This window comes from Solanum pennellii, chromosome 7 (assembly GCF_001406875.1).
Source record: "Solanum pennellii chromosome 7, SPENNV200".
NCBI lineage: Eukaryota > Viridiplantae > Streptophyta > Magnoliopsida > Solanales > Solanaceae > Solanum > Solanum pennellii.
The window spans coordinates 73862850-73879228 of record NC_028643.1 but is presented as its reverse complement, the minus strand read 5'-3'; the positions used below and the strand labels follow the sequence as shown (position 1 = coordinate 73879228).

Below are 16379 nucleotides of genomic sequence, written 5' to 3'. Positions count from 1 at the left end.
AGCTATTGCTTCTAGCTTGGACTGGATCTTCCTCTTCATGTCTTGATGCCTTGAGATTCCGGCATGGACTAGCTTTTTACTTATTTTAGCTTCTTAGATACTCTTAGATTAGTAATTTGAGGATAGATGTTCTTGTGGTGATGACTTCCAGGTTTTGGGAATAAATAGTATTGAGTTTTTATAAGTTATTTAATCGATTTTCATTAATGAGTTTTAAGTCTTCCGCATTATATTTTGTTATTTATGGTTGAAATGTTGGGGATTGGATTGGTTGGTTCGCTCACATAGTAGGATAAGTGTGGGTGCCAGTCGCGGCCCGTTTTGGGTCGTGACACGGATACATTAATGGCTAAAAAATCAAAGTGCTGATACATTTAAAAGAGGATCAAATACATGCGCTGATACATTAAAAAGAGGGTCAGATACATTAATGTAGGGTGTGTATATATTAATGGCCAAAAAATCAAAGAGGGTTGAATGTGTTGATACATTAAAAAGAGGATCGGATACATTAATGGAGGGTCGGATACATTAATGACATTTTTGACTTAAGAGAAAAATGAGGAATTTTGGAAATTTGTAAATCTTACAGGGGATAATGATAATAAGTAAAATATAAAAGGTGGAATTTCTGTAATTATTCCTTATTTTAGATACTCCATAATTAAATATACTTAATTTATTAACTATACTTTTAAAATATTACATAGTTTACCACTAATTAAGAATTTTCACCATATATTGAAGAAGATCCATGTATATTTGCTGTTAGATATACTAAAATAGGAAGAGCGGTGAGCGAAATGGAGAGAGAAGTAAGCGAAATTTATTATGTATCTCAGATACATGAGTTGATGTGACCTTCGTTGGTTACTTGCTATACAATTAAATATTTTGAAAAAATTATGCGTATAAGCAAACATATATTTGCTAATTAGTTAATATAGCTGTTCTGTGCTTTGATTACAATTCAACAGCTACTTTTAGCTATAATTACGCCACTCAGCTTTTTAGATTTGTAAAATTTGCATGTTTGTATAATTCGTAAATTGTATAATATAATTTGTAAGCTTTTGTATAATTCAGAATTTATATAATATAATTTGTATAACTGTACACATTTCTAATGTTAGTAATTGTATAAATTCGAGATAGTTATCTCGAATTTATATAAAAATAACTAAATTATACAAATATACCCGCAAATTATACAAATTGCGAATTATACTAACAGAGCAGCTTAAACTGTAGTTACATATCATAAATATACAAACTGTAATTATAGAGCTTGATTAAATTTATTGTAGTAGCTATTTGCAAAAAGTTACCTTATTTTTAAACTCACTCAAATTTCAATTTCATTGGTTATATGTAGTTATCTTTAATTACATTTAAATTTCAATTTCATTGTTTATAAGTAGTTATCTTTAATTACATTTGGAATTAATTCACTCTTGGGAAAGGTGAATTAACAAAACTGTTTTCCCCTAATTAGTACTATTGGAGTAAATAGTAATTAGTTAATGTGTCAAAATGAGGTTGAGTCGTTTATGTAATTGACTTTAGATTTTTTTAAAACCAAAATTTCCATGAGTATAATCCAGGAAATGTGTAAAAGAAAATGAATTTGTTTTTCCCTAAATAAATAAGTGATTTAACTCTTAAGCAATTACCTTATCAATGTTTGATATCGTAATAATGTATATCTTGTAGCGTAAAATGGAGGAAACAAATATTTATGAGTATCTAGGAAAAATAATTAGCTAACACCGTAGTTGTGTAACTTTACAAGCGAAATCTGAAAGGTGAGATGTAGACTTTTTATGAAAGAAATAACTATTTAATATTATTGTTCACTTGTAAACTTTTATAAAATTATATGTATTTGAAAGCTTATAATAACATGTAATCACAAATTAAAGAAATTCTAAACTTTTTTTATAAATTGTGGAACTTTTATCTTTGTTAGGAAAAAAAAATAACAACTAACTAACATTAAGTTATATGTCTAAATGATATTTTAACTTTAAATCAACATAATTTTGAATCAGGCTTTTCTATTAAATGTTAAACAACTCACATTTTCTTAATACCACCAGCAATATATTGGCAAAGGGATAACATGTGCCACCCTTGATTTAAATGAGATGAAATGAATTAAATATGCTTTTATATATACTAGTTTCTGACAACGTGCGTTGCACGTTAATTTTACCAATTATATTTCATGTATCAACAAGAATAAATAAAAAGGGATTGCGCATTTGACATCAAACAAAAAGTATGTGAAATTAATTAATATAATAATCTCCTTTAACTTTGTATAAGTCCTTTTTATGATCTAAATATCAGTGATAACCTTTTATAGTCATAAATGGATATTAAAAATACATACACACTTATTGATAAGATTGCCTATATTATTTTAATGAGAAACGATAGAGTGAAATATTTATATTTTTTAAGGTTCTAAAATTAAAAGACAGTACTATCAAAATTATACAAAATTAAAAACAATTACATTTAAAATATAAAACGGACAGATATATAATTTAAACACTGAACTTTATACATACATCTATTTCAAAAGCTCATAATAATAGCTAAAAGATTACAACACCACAATGAGTTTATTGGAAACGCAAAAGAAATTAGAAACAATAATAATCTTCGTGATGGAGAATATATATCGAAAGAGATATGAGGACTTAGGCATGTCTAAAAAGAAGTCAAGTTCTCCACCCCACTTCATGTATTCTATTTTTTCATGTCTTTTTTGCCTATCATAGATGGAATAGTTTTTTGATTATCATTTGAATGACAATTTCTTTCATTTTTCAATGGTTATGACCTAGTTCTTAAATAGTAGTAAAAATGTCTGTTTAAATTCTATATTTTTCAGTTCTAAATAATAGTCTTTAATATATAGACAGATAAAAAGATGAAAAATACAAGTCATAGTTAGACTTAATAAGAGAATTAACATTACCACTAATAATTATTACTTTGAACTTGGAATCTAGTCTAGTTTGAATGAATAATTAAAAAGATGAAAAACACAAATCATTGTAATTAGTAATAAATGAGGCAATTGCAAGTCATCTCAATAATTTATTACTAATTCATTCATATATAATAACACACTTTTAATATCTTAGTACTAATAAATCAAATAAATAAAATCAGTGGCATTAATTGGATAAATGGAGGGTCACTTTTTCATATGCCACTAATTATTCTAGGATATACATGTACAATTAAAATATATCTTTTCACATTCCAAACATTTAATTATTTGCTTATATTTTAATTAAGAATTAATTTAAGAAAATGCAAAAGTCATCTACATTTTTATTAAAATGATAAAATTTAACATTTAAACTAATTCATTAAATGCTTTTATAACATTTTAATTTATAGTAAGGGTAAAATTGTAATTCAACTTTTAACTTTTTTTGTTCCCTCTTATAATAATATATGATTAGAAGAGGCTTGTTTCAACATGCCTTCTTCATTGCTGTTAAGGATATTTTTGTCTATTCAGTTCTCAATTATGTGTACGTGTCATCAATTTTTTCTTCTCAGTTCCCTACGTGTCTTCATCCTATGTTATCAAAATGTACTACACATTTACTCTACTCTTTGTGTATCTTCTTCATTTATGCTCCACTGTCTGTGCACATCAAAGTTCACTTCTTTCTCTTCAGCATTCTTCAGGTATGGTTCTTTCATGTTTCAATTTAATATTCGTTTTGGTGCCATCTTTCTTTTCATCAAAGTCGAAGTCCCAAATTTGATATGGGTGTGTGAATGTTTGCTTATTTTTTCCATTTTGGTTTGTCATTAATGTTGGATTATCCTTGTGTTTTGGAAGTTTGAATATTTAATAGTTTTATCTTCAATTTTGGTTGGGTGATTTTGCTTCCCCTGTTCTGTTTTAGATTGTCGGAAAACTATTCAGATTCAAATTTTTGTTGTATTTTTTCACATGCAGTAATTAAATTGATCTTTTTTAGTCGAATTTAACTTTATGGGTTTCTTTATTTTACCTGGGGTTTCTTTATCAGAATTCTTTTGATCTTCCTCCATTCATAGGCTCTTGTCGATTTAGCTTGGAGTTTAAGAATTTTCAATTACTTGTACTCGAATTGACCTACTGGTCTATCGGTAGATTCAGGATAAGTCTTCTAACCTTTAAAATTTATATTATCGCCAATGTTTGAGTAAATGGTGATGTTGTTTATACGCAAATATTGAACAAAGAGATGACATCATCCATTGCTCCACAAGTAGCATATAATGAAGAATCACATTTAACAAAACAGATAAAAGATATATGAAGAGCAGAAACAACGTTCCATACAAAATCTGGACATGTTAACAGGCGCACCTGCATCTCTATATGGTTCTTCAACCGCCATAATCAATGTCTTTTTTCTCATACCATCACTAGACAAGTACTTGTTGACTTGTATAGGAATCTTTAACAATTAAACAACATAAAGATTATTATGTTAGCAATCATTTGGTGCAAGGGCACAATAAAGTTGAATTAAAGCGAGGAAGTAGGATTATAACTATGGGGACTACTCAGGAAAAATGGATAGATATGGGAGAATATATTTAGTTGCATCGTTAAATGTAAGTACTTAGTGAGAACTGTAAAATTATAATTAACAAAATGAAAAATGAAACTACAGACACAATATGATCATATGAAAGTGAATGGTTTTGGAATAAGAGCAGAGCTAGGAGAAGTAGGCGCAGACACGGAAGTGGTTACAGTTGATTGAGAAGTTGGATTGAGTATGATCTCTGCTACAACAAATATAAGGGAGAACTCTTGAGTAATTATAATCCTCTCATCTTTCATCATGTACCAAGGCATAATACAAGCCTCTGAAAGTCACTGGTTTGTGGAGAGATTATGGTGGGATCATAACCTCATTGTGAATATATCATTGTTGAAAGGATCTTAAATTACATACTACTTGTATCACTTCTCTGTCTTCATTGAGTTTTGTAGATAATGATGTGATAATACTCTTGTTGAGTAGAAGTGTAAGATCAAGAACAATGATCCATTGTTAAACTAATTTTCTGTCATTCTGAGATTAACAAATTGGCTTTTAGTGAACTACTTGTTATTATTTTTAATGTTTCAAGTTGCATAGACGGTCATTCTGTATCCTAAAGCTCTATATCCTATTTATTTTACTTGATATATGATATTGTGAAATGCAAATATATATGTTAATGACAAATGAGAGCTCAATGAAATGGGAGAGCTTCCAATCATTTATGTTTCTTTTGATGCACCGATATAATGCCAACTTGTATAGGAAATACAGTGGATTTATTCTTAAATAGTTGTTGTTCTCTTAGAATATTTGTTTTGAACTGAATTTCACTTGCTTTGGTGAGATATCCTATTATTTCTAAGTCAGCTTCCAAGAACATGGTGCGGGGGTGACTATGATTGTAGAAAGGGTTCATTTTCGTTGCATGTTGCTAATATTTTTCTATAGTTATGTCAATAAGACTCAAGGACTTGTCCACTTCAATATAAATAATCCTCTTCCACAAATTATATCTGATATTTACTCTGTAATTTGAACACAAGGTATAAAGGATACGAAAAAAAGTCTTGAGTTTAATTTGTCAAAGTAGTTGGTTCATAACCATCATGGACACAAGCTAAAACATCCTTATAGTCTTTTGAGATTGTAAAAGAATCATACACTTTACCATCTTTGCTCTTCTTGTACTCAAACACAAGGGAAGATTGATTAAATGTTGTGAGTTTCACAAATCCCCAGTCATAATCTTTGAACACACTCCATCTAGTGTTAAGAGTGGTGAATATATAAATAGTTAAATACATGTATATTTTCTGTTTAGAGTTTTGGACTCACCAATGCGTGAAAGTGTAATGGAGTCTACTTTCCCTTCAGAAGCTTTATAGTATCCATGTTTTCCTTATTTAGTTATTAAGAAGCAAAAAGTTTCGTCTCTTTCTTTCTTTTAGTATTAGGACGTCAATCGATAGATCCTGAACTGCACTATGCAACATTGATTTAGTATTTCAAGGCTTCTCTCCCTTGCTACTTTCCTTAGAAATATATGCTTGAAATAATATAATATCGAACACGTAACATCAATTACCAAATGCTAGAGAAAACTACTCAGAAACTTCTGCCGAAGTGAGAGTCCACGTTATACTGAAAGCAAATGTTATCGTCGAATCTAATAAAACCACTTCAGCTTTATTTGTATTTGTTCATTAAGAAATTGGACGAAATTAAACTTCTCATATAATCTGGATCTAAGGAAAAATTTGATTTACTTTCATGAGATCTCTTGTGTAACAATCAAGGTCCTTAATGGTATAAGAAAGGGCATTAATCATTAGTTATTACAAAAATTATATAGAGCCTTTGTTTTCTTGGAACAATATGATTTTTCCACCTTGTTTGATAATGTACATTTAAGTTACTTTATGTGCAGATGTCAATGAAATCTCATTAGGAAACTGTACTAAGAACAATCAGGTACCCAAAAAACTTACCAAGCCAAGATATATTGCAGCATTCTGGATTTTATCAATAACTAATTAACGGGGGATTTTTTGACTATTAAATAAAAATGAGTATAAAATGTCATTTCTATTCGTGTTTTATTGTTAAATGACTCTCTAAAGCTGAACATTTTAGATAATCTTAATGTCACGACCCCGAAACGAGCCGCGAGTGGCACCCACACTTATCCTACTATGTGAGCGAACCAACAAATATAAACCCCAACATAATGCGGAAGACTCAAAATCTTATTAATAAAATCAATAAATAAACATTCTAAAATTTATCAACTATTATCCCCAAAATCTGGAAGTCATCACATCAAGAACATCTATCCTCAAATTACTAAGTCTAAGAATATTTAAGAACTAAAATAAAGAATAAAATGATAGTCCATGTCCGAGCTTCAAGGACATCAAGACGTGAATGAGAGAATCCAGTCCGAGCTAGGAACAATAGCTCACCCTGAAATCTGACGTGCTGAAGACTGGCTAGAGTTGCGGACGAGATGAAGTCACTGGTGCACTTGCTGCACTCCACGAAACAACAAGAAGAACATAAAAGTNTACTGAGTAGGTATCATCGGCCAACTCAAAATAGAAAGCAATATATATCAAGTAATAATATAAAATCAACTACAACACTCAACAGGTGACAACAACAAGTACAAGCCCTTTGACAACAACACCAAGCACATCTATGAGGGCTCAAGCCTCCACACTATACTCATTTGGAAATTAGGTTCTTTAAATTGAGTATATTACCATAATTCAAGGTTCATTCTCTTTATTCCTCTTGTGTCGGAACGTGACACTCCGATCCCCTAATACTACGTGTCGGTTCGTGACACCCGATCCCCTAATACTACGTGTCGGTTCGTGACACCCGATCCCCTAATACTACGTGTCGGTTCGTGACACCCGATCCCCTAATACTACGTGTCGGTTCGTGACACCCAATCCCCTAATACTACGTGTCGGTTCGTGACACCCGATCCCCTAATACTACGTGTCGGTTCGTGACACCCGATCCCCTAATACTACGTGTCGGTTCGTGACACCCGATCCATTAACCTCATTCTTTTAGTTCATCAAGCCTTCTTTTATACCAAGGCATCATCATTAATAGAGTGGACAATTTACATAATCATCAAGCCTTCTTTTATACCAAGGCATCATCATTAATAGAGTGGACAATTTTTAAGATTCCACAGTATCATCATTATAATCCATCACAATTTACATAATCACAATCATGCAACAACACAATTAAGCGCATAGAAGACTTTACAATACCACCCAATACATATCAATCGCTATTTAGAGTTTACTATGAAATAGCATAAACCATAACCTACCTTCACCGAAGAATCGTGATCGAACAAGCTATCTCTCAATGCCTTTGCTTTCCTCTTCACTTCTCCCTCTCTCGTTCGTTCTCCCCTCTTCTCTCTGTTCCTTCTATTTTTCCTTCTTCCAACTCTTTTTCTTTTTACCCTAATTATCAAATAATTAAGTATAAAAGATGATAAAAGTAACCCACTATTTATTTCAAGGTTATCTCCTTTAACCCCCAAGTAATTAAATTATTACACTTACCCCACAAATTTCATAATTATAAGCATGAATAGTCCAAAACCCCCCTTAAAACTTCTAGCAAAAATCCGACCCAGCTAGGTTACGCAACCTGTGACGGTCCGTCGTGTCCATGACAGTCCGTCCTGCAGGTCCGTCACAAAGTTCAGAGAGTCAAATTCTGTAAAGGGTTTGTGACGGTCCGTCGTACCTACGACGGTCCGTCCTGCAGTTTCGTCGCGAAGTTCAGAGAGACGATCTCAGTACCCAGATTTCAGAGTTGAAGTGTTTTGGAACGACGACCCTCGACGGTCCGTCGTGACCATGACGGTCCGTCGACTGATTCGTCGACCCAGCCAGTTATTTTCAAAATACTTCTACTGCTCGAACCGACTAAACAGGTTGTTACACTTAATCGTTTGAATAAAAATGTGAAAGTAACTCTAATCTTATAGAGAAATATGTCAAAATTGAAACAATAGTCTTAACGACTATTGTTTTGCCTTGGAGTGCAGTGGGCTGTTATGATTTTGTAGACAACACGAGTTCAACCTCCTGTTCTTGTAGATGAGTCTTATAGTGTCTGCATCGGTAGTACTTTCTCTTTACTTATCTCTTTTAAAATTTCTTAAATATGTTGCCTCCATTATAACTTATTTGTCTTAGTTTTGACTTTACACGAATTTTTTTAAATCTTATGATCATAAATTAAAGATGTGTGTAGTATATCAACATGTCCTATGAATATTATTATATGAAATATGTCATGTAGAATGTTGGGCATAAGAGTTGCTAAATATAAAAAGCGACATGACTTAAAGCGCCTCAAAAAGCAAGAAATAACAAGTAACACCTTCATTTGAGCACAAGTTCTATGAATTTGGTCCAACATCTAGAATTCAGGAGAATGTTATTGTTGGCGGCTTTTGTTTTATTTCAAGAAAAGGTTAGAATTATACCCTATAATATCTACGTTTATTAGCAACTCTTCACTATACTACTTAGTATTGAAATTTTACACCACTGGTTCATTTTCTCTATGTTTTGTAAAATATGAGCCTAGGCATCCGCATTGATCATGTAAATGTGTTTTTGACACCTTCCTCTTCTACTCTTCTATAGAAAAATAGTTCATATTTTACTACATTGGTTTACAGTTGAATAGACTTCTTAGTAAGAGTGAAGTTGTAAACAATTAGGTTCTTCGATATTGAACACACCATTTTGGAATGTCTTGGAATCTTAGCAAGTATCTACTGTTGGAAAAGGCAAATGTAAGAGATATACAAAGATGGGGCTGCTTAAAAATGCTACCTGCAGTTTGTTTATTGATATCTGGGATCAACAATGTGAATTATTTTAGCTTACATATAATTTGCAGAAAAAAGTTATATGTCTCCAACCCGCACTTTATATCTTCCCATAGCTATTTCTTTCATTAAATTAACAATATCTCTCCTTTATAGGTTGCATGGAGAAAAAAAATATTGTTTCCATATTTTGTACGTACTATAAAATTTTCTTAATCGGTGTTGTATTTGATATTCATAATGTTTAGTATGCTAAACTCTACTACCTTATTATACCAGAATATAGTACGGTGAATCCTTCCAATCGGGTGAAAAAATGATTCCTCAAAGTTACAAATCTAGATGAAACATAGAGAAGGCTTGACCAATTACCTAGGGGATGTGGAGAGATCATATAAAGAAGAGTGTGTGTAGTTACTCCGAAAGTAGAAGAGACACAAATACTTTCCTTTTGCAGATGAAAATATTGTTATAGAAATATGCATTTTGCAAAGCCAGAATTCAATTGATTATTCTGTAAGAGGAAAGTTTATCACCTACTAAGCTAATTTGTTGTTACATTATTTAATTTCTTTTGGAGTTGAGAGGAAATTTAAAAAGTTTATACTAAATTGTATCGTATCTCTATTTGTATGTGGAATTCATAAATATAAGATGTAACATAATTATTAGCCATTATATCTTATTAACATATTTAATTAGTTTTTATGAAATTCAGTAACATTTTGACCTTTTTATTTGACATTTCTGAAAAAACAAATATAATACATAAATATTGGACCCGTGCTTGCACGGGCAACTACTACCTAGTACTATCATAAGTACCTTATTTTTGTTAACAGTTGAATTATGATGAAATAAACATATAATAGTATATAATTACTTCTTTCGCTGGCTTTTTTTGTTTTTCGAAAATAACAGTTTAAGTTTGATTAGAGATTTGCGCTTGGAATCATCAAAATTTTTGAAATAAAATTTATATATTTATAAACTACTTAATAAATACTATAAGCCACAATAATTGACAATTTAAAATATTTACATGATATATAAAAATTTTACGATCAATATAAATTTGAATACATTTCAAAATCCAAAAAATAGCACATAATTTAAGATGGAGGGAGTAATACATCCATATAGGATAATAAGTTTATAAGCCTCCACGTTAATATATTAATCTAACGTCAAAACTTGGCTGCTCATACAAGTATCTTTCCTCTTCCTAATTTCTCACGTAACCCTTTTGTTTATTGATTCAATAGTCTAAAAAAATGACATATTTTTTTTATTTGAGCAATTAAAGTGATAATTTGATATGATCAATATTTTACCTTTGTTGGATCTCAATTATTTGTTTAAAAGTTCACAAAAATTTAAAAATTCACTTATTTTGATCAGTATAATTTTATAACATAATAAAATTAAATTATATCACATTAATTGAGACTGAGATTACTTGCTTTTTGAACTTTGTACTCAATGAAGCATTTCATCACGGCAATCATTTTTCCAACTACATGTCAAAGATCCTCTAATAAATTAATTGCCAAAAATACCAACATCTTTTCTAATGGAGCATGTGTCTTGTTACTACTATGTTATTAATTATTTTTCAAATTTTCAAAATAAATTTTTAGCGGCTTTAAATATTGACACTAATAAAGAGTGTTAAAATCTTTATCGGCATTAGTTAAGTGCCATTAGAATCAATATCGCTAAAGACTTCAGAGACATATACAAAGAGTGACAATTGCCACTAAAAATACATATTTAGCGACAATTAAGAATTAAATACCGCTAATGGTCATTTTTGTTCTAGTGTTTAGACTAGTCATTTAATATTACATAGATAATTGACCATTTATTCAAGAATCTACAAAAAAAAATAAAAAATAGCAAGATTACTAGTCAAACCTAACATTTAACTCATTTTCTATAAAAACCATACGTAAGAAAAATTGTAGTAGTACTCGTTGATTAGTAGTTGCTCTTAGCTACTATATATTTGTACTTAAATCTACCATCCATCCCTAGAGCTAAAAAAATAATAATTTAGCGACAGACAACTTTTATAGCTAAAGAACGTCATAAATTCTATTTCAGGGTTAATTAGAGATGAACGCACTAGTAAGTAATAGGTCTTTACGTTTTAGCAAAAGGATCGAGGGATATGAACCGTTAGATCAATCACAAATCAACGGTATTATATGGAGCTCGCTTAGTTACCAAACGGAACGAGCTCGAAAACGCCATATTTTCTTACAGAGCTACAAACTTGAAACCTATGATGAAAATTCGAGACGTACGAAGATGAAGAAAATTGTTGTGAAAATGAACTCTGTTATGGTTTCTGTTTTGTCATTCATGTGGTCACATACTCTAAGAACAGATTGTAATTGCCAGTCTTCAATTCACGTTGTTCCTCCTACTCGAATCATAAGGTATCGATGATTCTATACGTGTGATTTATAGTCCACGAGTTTAATATAGTTTTTATGTATGTGTCTATATAGTTTACATAGTTGAATCCGTTCATGTGTGGTTATTTATATATATTTTGACACTTTTATTACAAATCTTGACTATACCACTACTTACATTGTATAATCCTTGGGGTGCGGCCCTTTGTTAAACCCTACGTAAGGATGCTTTGTGTATCGGGTCGCATGATCTGAAATATTCAGCCTACTCTCTTTTCCATCGTATTTTCTTTTTTTCAATTTCATCCTCACTCTAATTGTTCATCCCTAAGTGGCATATTTCTAGGTATAATCATTACTATTATGAAAAAATATTACTCGTTCTGTCTTGATTTATACGACACATTTTCCTTTTTAGTCTGTTTTAAAAAGAATGTCATATTTTCATAATTGGAAACAACCTTAAAATTCCCTTTTTTTCTTTAATGAAATGGTCTATATCCACCCAAATGGTCAACAAATGTATTAGACAACAAATTTTAAAAAGACCTTTTTTTTGAACTTTGTGACAAACGATTATATGGTGCCTCATTGAGACGGAGAATATACAACTCATGACTTATTATTGTAAAAATAGTATCATTCTTTTCACTATCTATCTTTTGTGAGGTATGGATATTATTTCTAACATGGGAATAACAAAGGAGCCTAGAAATTAAAGGTGTAAACATTACAATGCATAAAACCACAAAAATAGGAGCATTAACATTTTGCTGGTCTTTTGCCACACATATGTAACAATGTCCTTAACAAATGGAGCAATCAAATAAATATGATTCATTACTCAAAACTACCTTCCCTTTCTCCCTTGATATAACAATACTTTGTTTCCTAAAACCAAAAAAGGAAAAAGTAAAAAATAAAAGTGGTGGTCCTCTATCCATAAGGAGATAGGTCCACCACCACCAAAAAGAAAAAAACCTAGATTATTCATAATTTAATTTCCTCCTCCTCGTCCTCGTTCTCATCCTCATCCTCATTCTCGTCTTCCTATGCATCGTCCACCACCCTACGGGATGGCAGGTGATGGAAGGCCCCCGCCTTATCCCTATGGGGGCGGGGAATATTATCCTCAAGAAAGGCGAAGAGGAGGAAATGTTTGCGTTAGATGCATTTGTTGTTGTTATTGCGTCCTATTTTTCATTGTCCTTATCATAGCGGCAATCTTTTTGTATTTTTTCACAGTCTACGATCCGAAAGCTCCAATTTACAAATTTGAAGCCCTAGATGTTAAGGAATTCGGGTATAATGATTCCAACATCAATGCAGATCTTATCATAACATTGAGAGCTGATAATCCCAACAAGGCCATAGGTTTTATTTACGAGGAAGCTAACACCTTCAATCTTACATATAGTGGTTCAACAATATGTTCAGGAAAATTTCCATCATTTCATCACGGTCAAAAGAATGTAACTATGTTACAAATTGAATTAAAGGGTAAAAATCCATTTGCAAAAGGTCTTTATGAGTCATTACAAGTTAGTGAAAGCCATGGAAAAGTTCCTTTAACAATATTGGCTAAAGTACCTTTTAGATTTGTTTTGAAAGATTCAAAATTAAGGGAATTGAGTATTCTTGCAAATGTCACAATGTCTGTGCATGATATGAAGCTAGGCAAGAAAACTGAGATTGATCAAGGAAAAATCGACTACCATTTCGAAAAGTGATCGATCAATCGATAAAATCTCTTCTTTGATTTCTTACTCTTAGACGTTTTACGTTTTTTTTTTTTGTAAGTGTGTATGTATTTATTGGTACGTAAAGCGTACAAGGATTAATTGAGAGCCCACTAAAGTTTTCTAGATTTTTTGTATTTGTAGAATAGAAATGTTTTTCATACCTATGAATAAATAAAGATTGGGATGTTATGTTTTCTATACCTCCAATTTTACTTTTATATATATATATATATATATATTGTAACTTTGTAATGTTTAAATTGAGAAACTACGTTTAATATACATGTGTACATATAGAACATTTTAAAAAAAAATAATTTGAAAGAATGTACGCATTGCGTTTTCTTTATTTTATTAATTTTGTTCTTTGAGAAATAATGCATAAATTTGCACGATGGAAGCTACAATCAACTAGCTAGCAAAAGTTAATATTTTACTTTTTCAATTACATTTTCACTAGTATTATATATCTTTATAATTTATGAATATTAATTCAACATGGGAATAACAAAATGAGCCTAGAAATTGATACAAATAAAGGTGTAATAAACATTACAATGAAACAAACAAACAAGAGAACCAATTATAAGGCAATATTTTTGCTAATCTCTTTACTAACGTAGCGGAATCAGAATTCTTAAAAAGATGTTTAAAAATAGAAAATACATTATTCAACATTTACAATATATATATTAAAAATAAGTATTACTTTACATATTAAATATACTTTTCTCTATTAAAGGAGGTTCAGACATTACTTGGTTCGCTCCGGACCATACATATGTAACAATGTCCTTAACCAATGGATTAATATCAATAAATTGGATTCATTACTCAAAATTTACCTCTCCTTTCTCCCTTGAAATAACAACACTCTATTTCCTAAAACCAAAAAAATAAATAAAATGGTGATCCTCCATTTATAAATAAAAAATTCCACCACAAAAAAAAAAAAACAATATATTTTCTTGATTTAATTTCCTCCTTTCTCCCCTCCTCCACCGTACTCCGCGATGGGGGAATATGGAAGGCCTCCGCCTTATGGCGGAGAATATTACTATGCTGAAAGGCGTAGAGGAGGAAATTTTTGCGTTAGATGCATTTGTTGTTGCTATTGCGTCTTATTCTTACTCATAATTATTCTAGCCTCGATAGCCTTCTATTTCTACATGTACTACAAACCTAAAATGCCAACGTACGATTTTCAATCCCTTGATGTTAAGGATTTCAGATATCAACCTGACTTTAGTGTGAATGCAGATCTTATCATAACGATGAAAGCAGATAATCCCAACACAGCTATAGGGTTTATTTACGGGGAAGGTAGCTCCGTTAACGTGACATATAGCGATTCGAATATTTGTACGGGGAAATTACCTAGTTTTCATCAAGGTCAAAAAAATACAACTATATTCCAAATTGAATTAACAGGTAAAAGTACATTTGGATCAGGGCTATATGAGGCATTTCAAGAAAATGAAAAAAATGGTAAAATTCCATTAAAGGTAATGATTAAGGTACCTGTGCAAATTATTTTGGGAGATATTAAATTAAAACAATTTAATGTGTTTGCAAATGTTACATTAACTGTTCATGATTTGAAGCCTGGAAAAAAACCTGAGGTTGAACATAGTCAACCAACATTCGATGTTAAATTCTGATAAAATCTGTCTTCTCTGTTCCTCTCTGGCGTTCTACGTGTTTTTTTTTTATTTAATAATAAGTTTGTATGTAGTACATACGATTGTATTTATTGGTTCATATGTATAATAAGCCTGTTTCTGAAATATATATCATACTAAGTATATAAGGATTTAATTGAAAGTCTACATAGTTTTATACAATTTTTTTTTATTTGCAGTTTACAATGTTACTTATGATAGAATGTACATATAAATTCTGTTTCTTCAAGTTATTTAGCCCAATCACAAATTTGTCAATCATCGTATAAAGAATAGTCTGGTGCACTAAATTTCTACTTGTGAAGTTGTTCGTGGTTCGATAAAGGGCCAGACAACATCAACGTAAATATTCATATTTTTATAGCTAAAGCACTCTATTGATTTGAAGTTTAGAGAGCACTTTGTTTGGAAGGTTGTTACTTATTGTTTCATAATGTATCATATTGTATTATATTGTGTTGTATTGTATCATATTATTTTATTTGAATGTATCCAATGTTTGGATGAATCGTATCGTTTTTCCATCGTTGTCATACTTTCTTATTTGAATGATAAACCTACACAAAAATACAGTAAGGGGTAGAACTACAATGAAAAAATAGGATAAAAAATAAAATATAATTATTAAATAATAAATAAAGACAAAAAAAAAATACTAAGATAACAATGAAATACACTAAATTGATCATTACGTGATAAATTAAGACAAAATAGATCGTTCTCGTATATCCCTCGTATCAGGAGCTACTTTATCGATTTTCGAATATTAGATTACCTACTAGCCTAATTTTCAAATTGTCAAAACTTCAAGCTGCTTAAGAAAACAAAAAGTATTTAATTAATTAATTAGTACTCATATTAGTTGGTAACTCATATTCAATAATAATATACGTCTCTTTACTCTACATGACACGATTATTACTTAATAGTTGTCTATTAACACATATTATTAATTAAATTTTTTAAGTAATCAAGAAAACTATAGTATATATATAATCTATCGTAAACATCATGGTACTGAGAATATACATATGCTTTTAACATATGAAGTCAACTTAATTAAGTAATTT

The 16379-nt window shown here is 30.7% G+C and overlaps 2 protein-coding genes and 1 long non-coding RNA gene across 3 annotated transcripts; all 3 read left to right on the top strand.

The window, feature by feature from the left end:
- Positions 1-3650: 3650 nt before the first annotated feature.
- LOC114077947 lies at positions 3651-5137 on the top strand. Its single transcript, XR_003579326.1, has 2 exons — positions 3651-3717; positions 4701-5137. It is a non-coding gene; the product is annotated as an uncharacterized LOC114077947 (long non-coding RNA).
- A 7605-nt stretch (positions 5138-12742) lies between these two features.
- LOC107025264 (NDR1/HIN1-like protein 6) lies at positions 12743-13827 on the top strand. The gene has a single exon (XM_015226058.2). It carries the CDS (start codon positions 12938-12940, stop codon positions 13613-13615), a length of 678 nt encoding a protein of 225 aa, XP_015081544.2. The 5' UTR covers positions 12743-12937; the 3' UTR covers positions 13616-13827.
- Positions 13828-14508: 681 nt separating this feature from the next.
- LOC107025571 (NDR1/HIN1-like protein 6) lies at positions 14509-15456 on the top strand. Its single transcript, XM_015226350.2, has one exon. The coding sequence runs from the start codon at positions 14641-14643 to the stop codon at positions 15286-15288; it is 648 nt and encodes a 215-aa protein (XP_015081836.1). The 5' UTR covers positions 14509-14640; the 3' UTR covers positions 15289-15456.
- The last annotated feature ends 923 nt before the right edge of the window (positions 15457-16379 follow it).

Coding starts and splice junctions, on each gene's coding strand:
- LOC107025571 (XM_015226350.2), top strand. CDS start 14,641: ATGGGGGAATATGGAAGGCCTCCGCCTTATGGCGGAGAATATTACTAT.
- LOC107025264 (XM_015226058.2), top strand. CDS start 12,938: ATGCATCGTCCACCACCCTACGGGATGGCAGGTGATGGAAGGCCCCCG.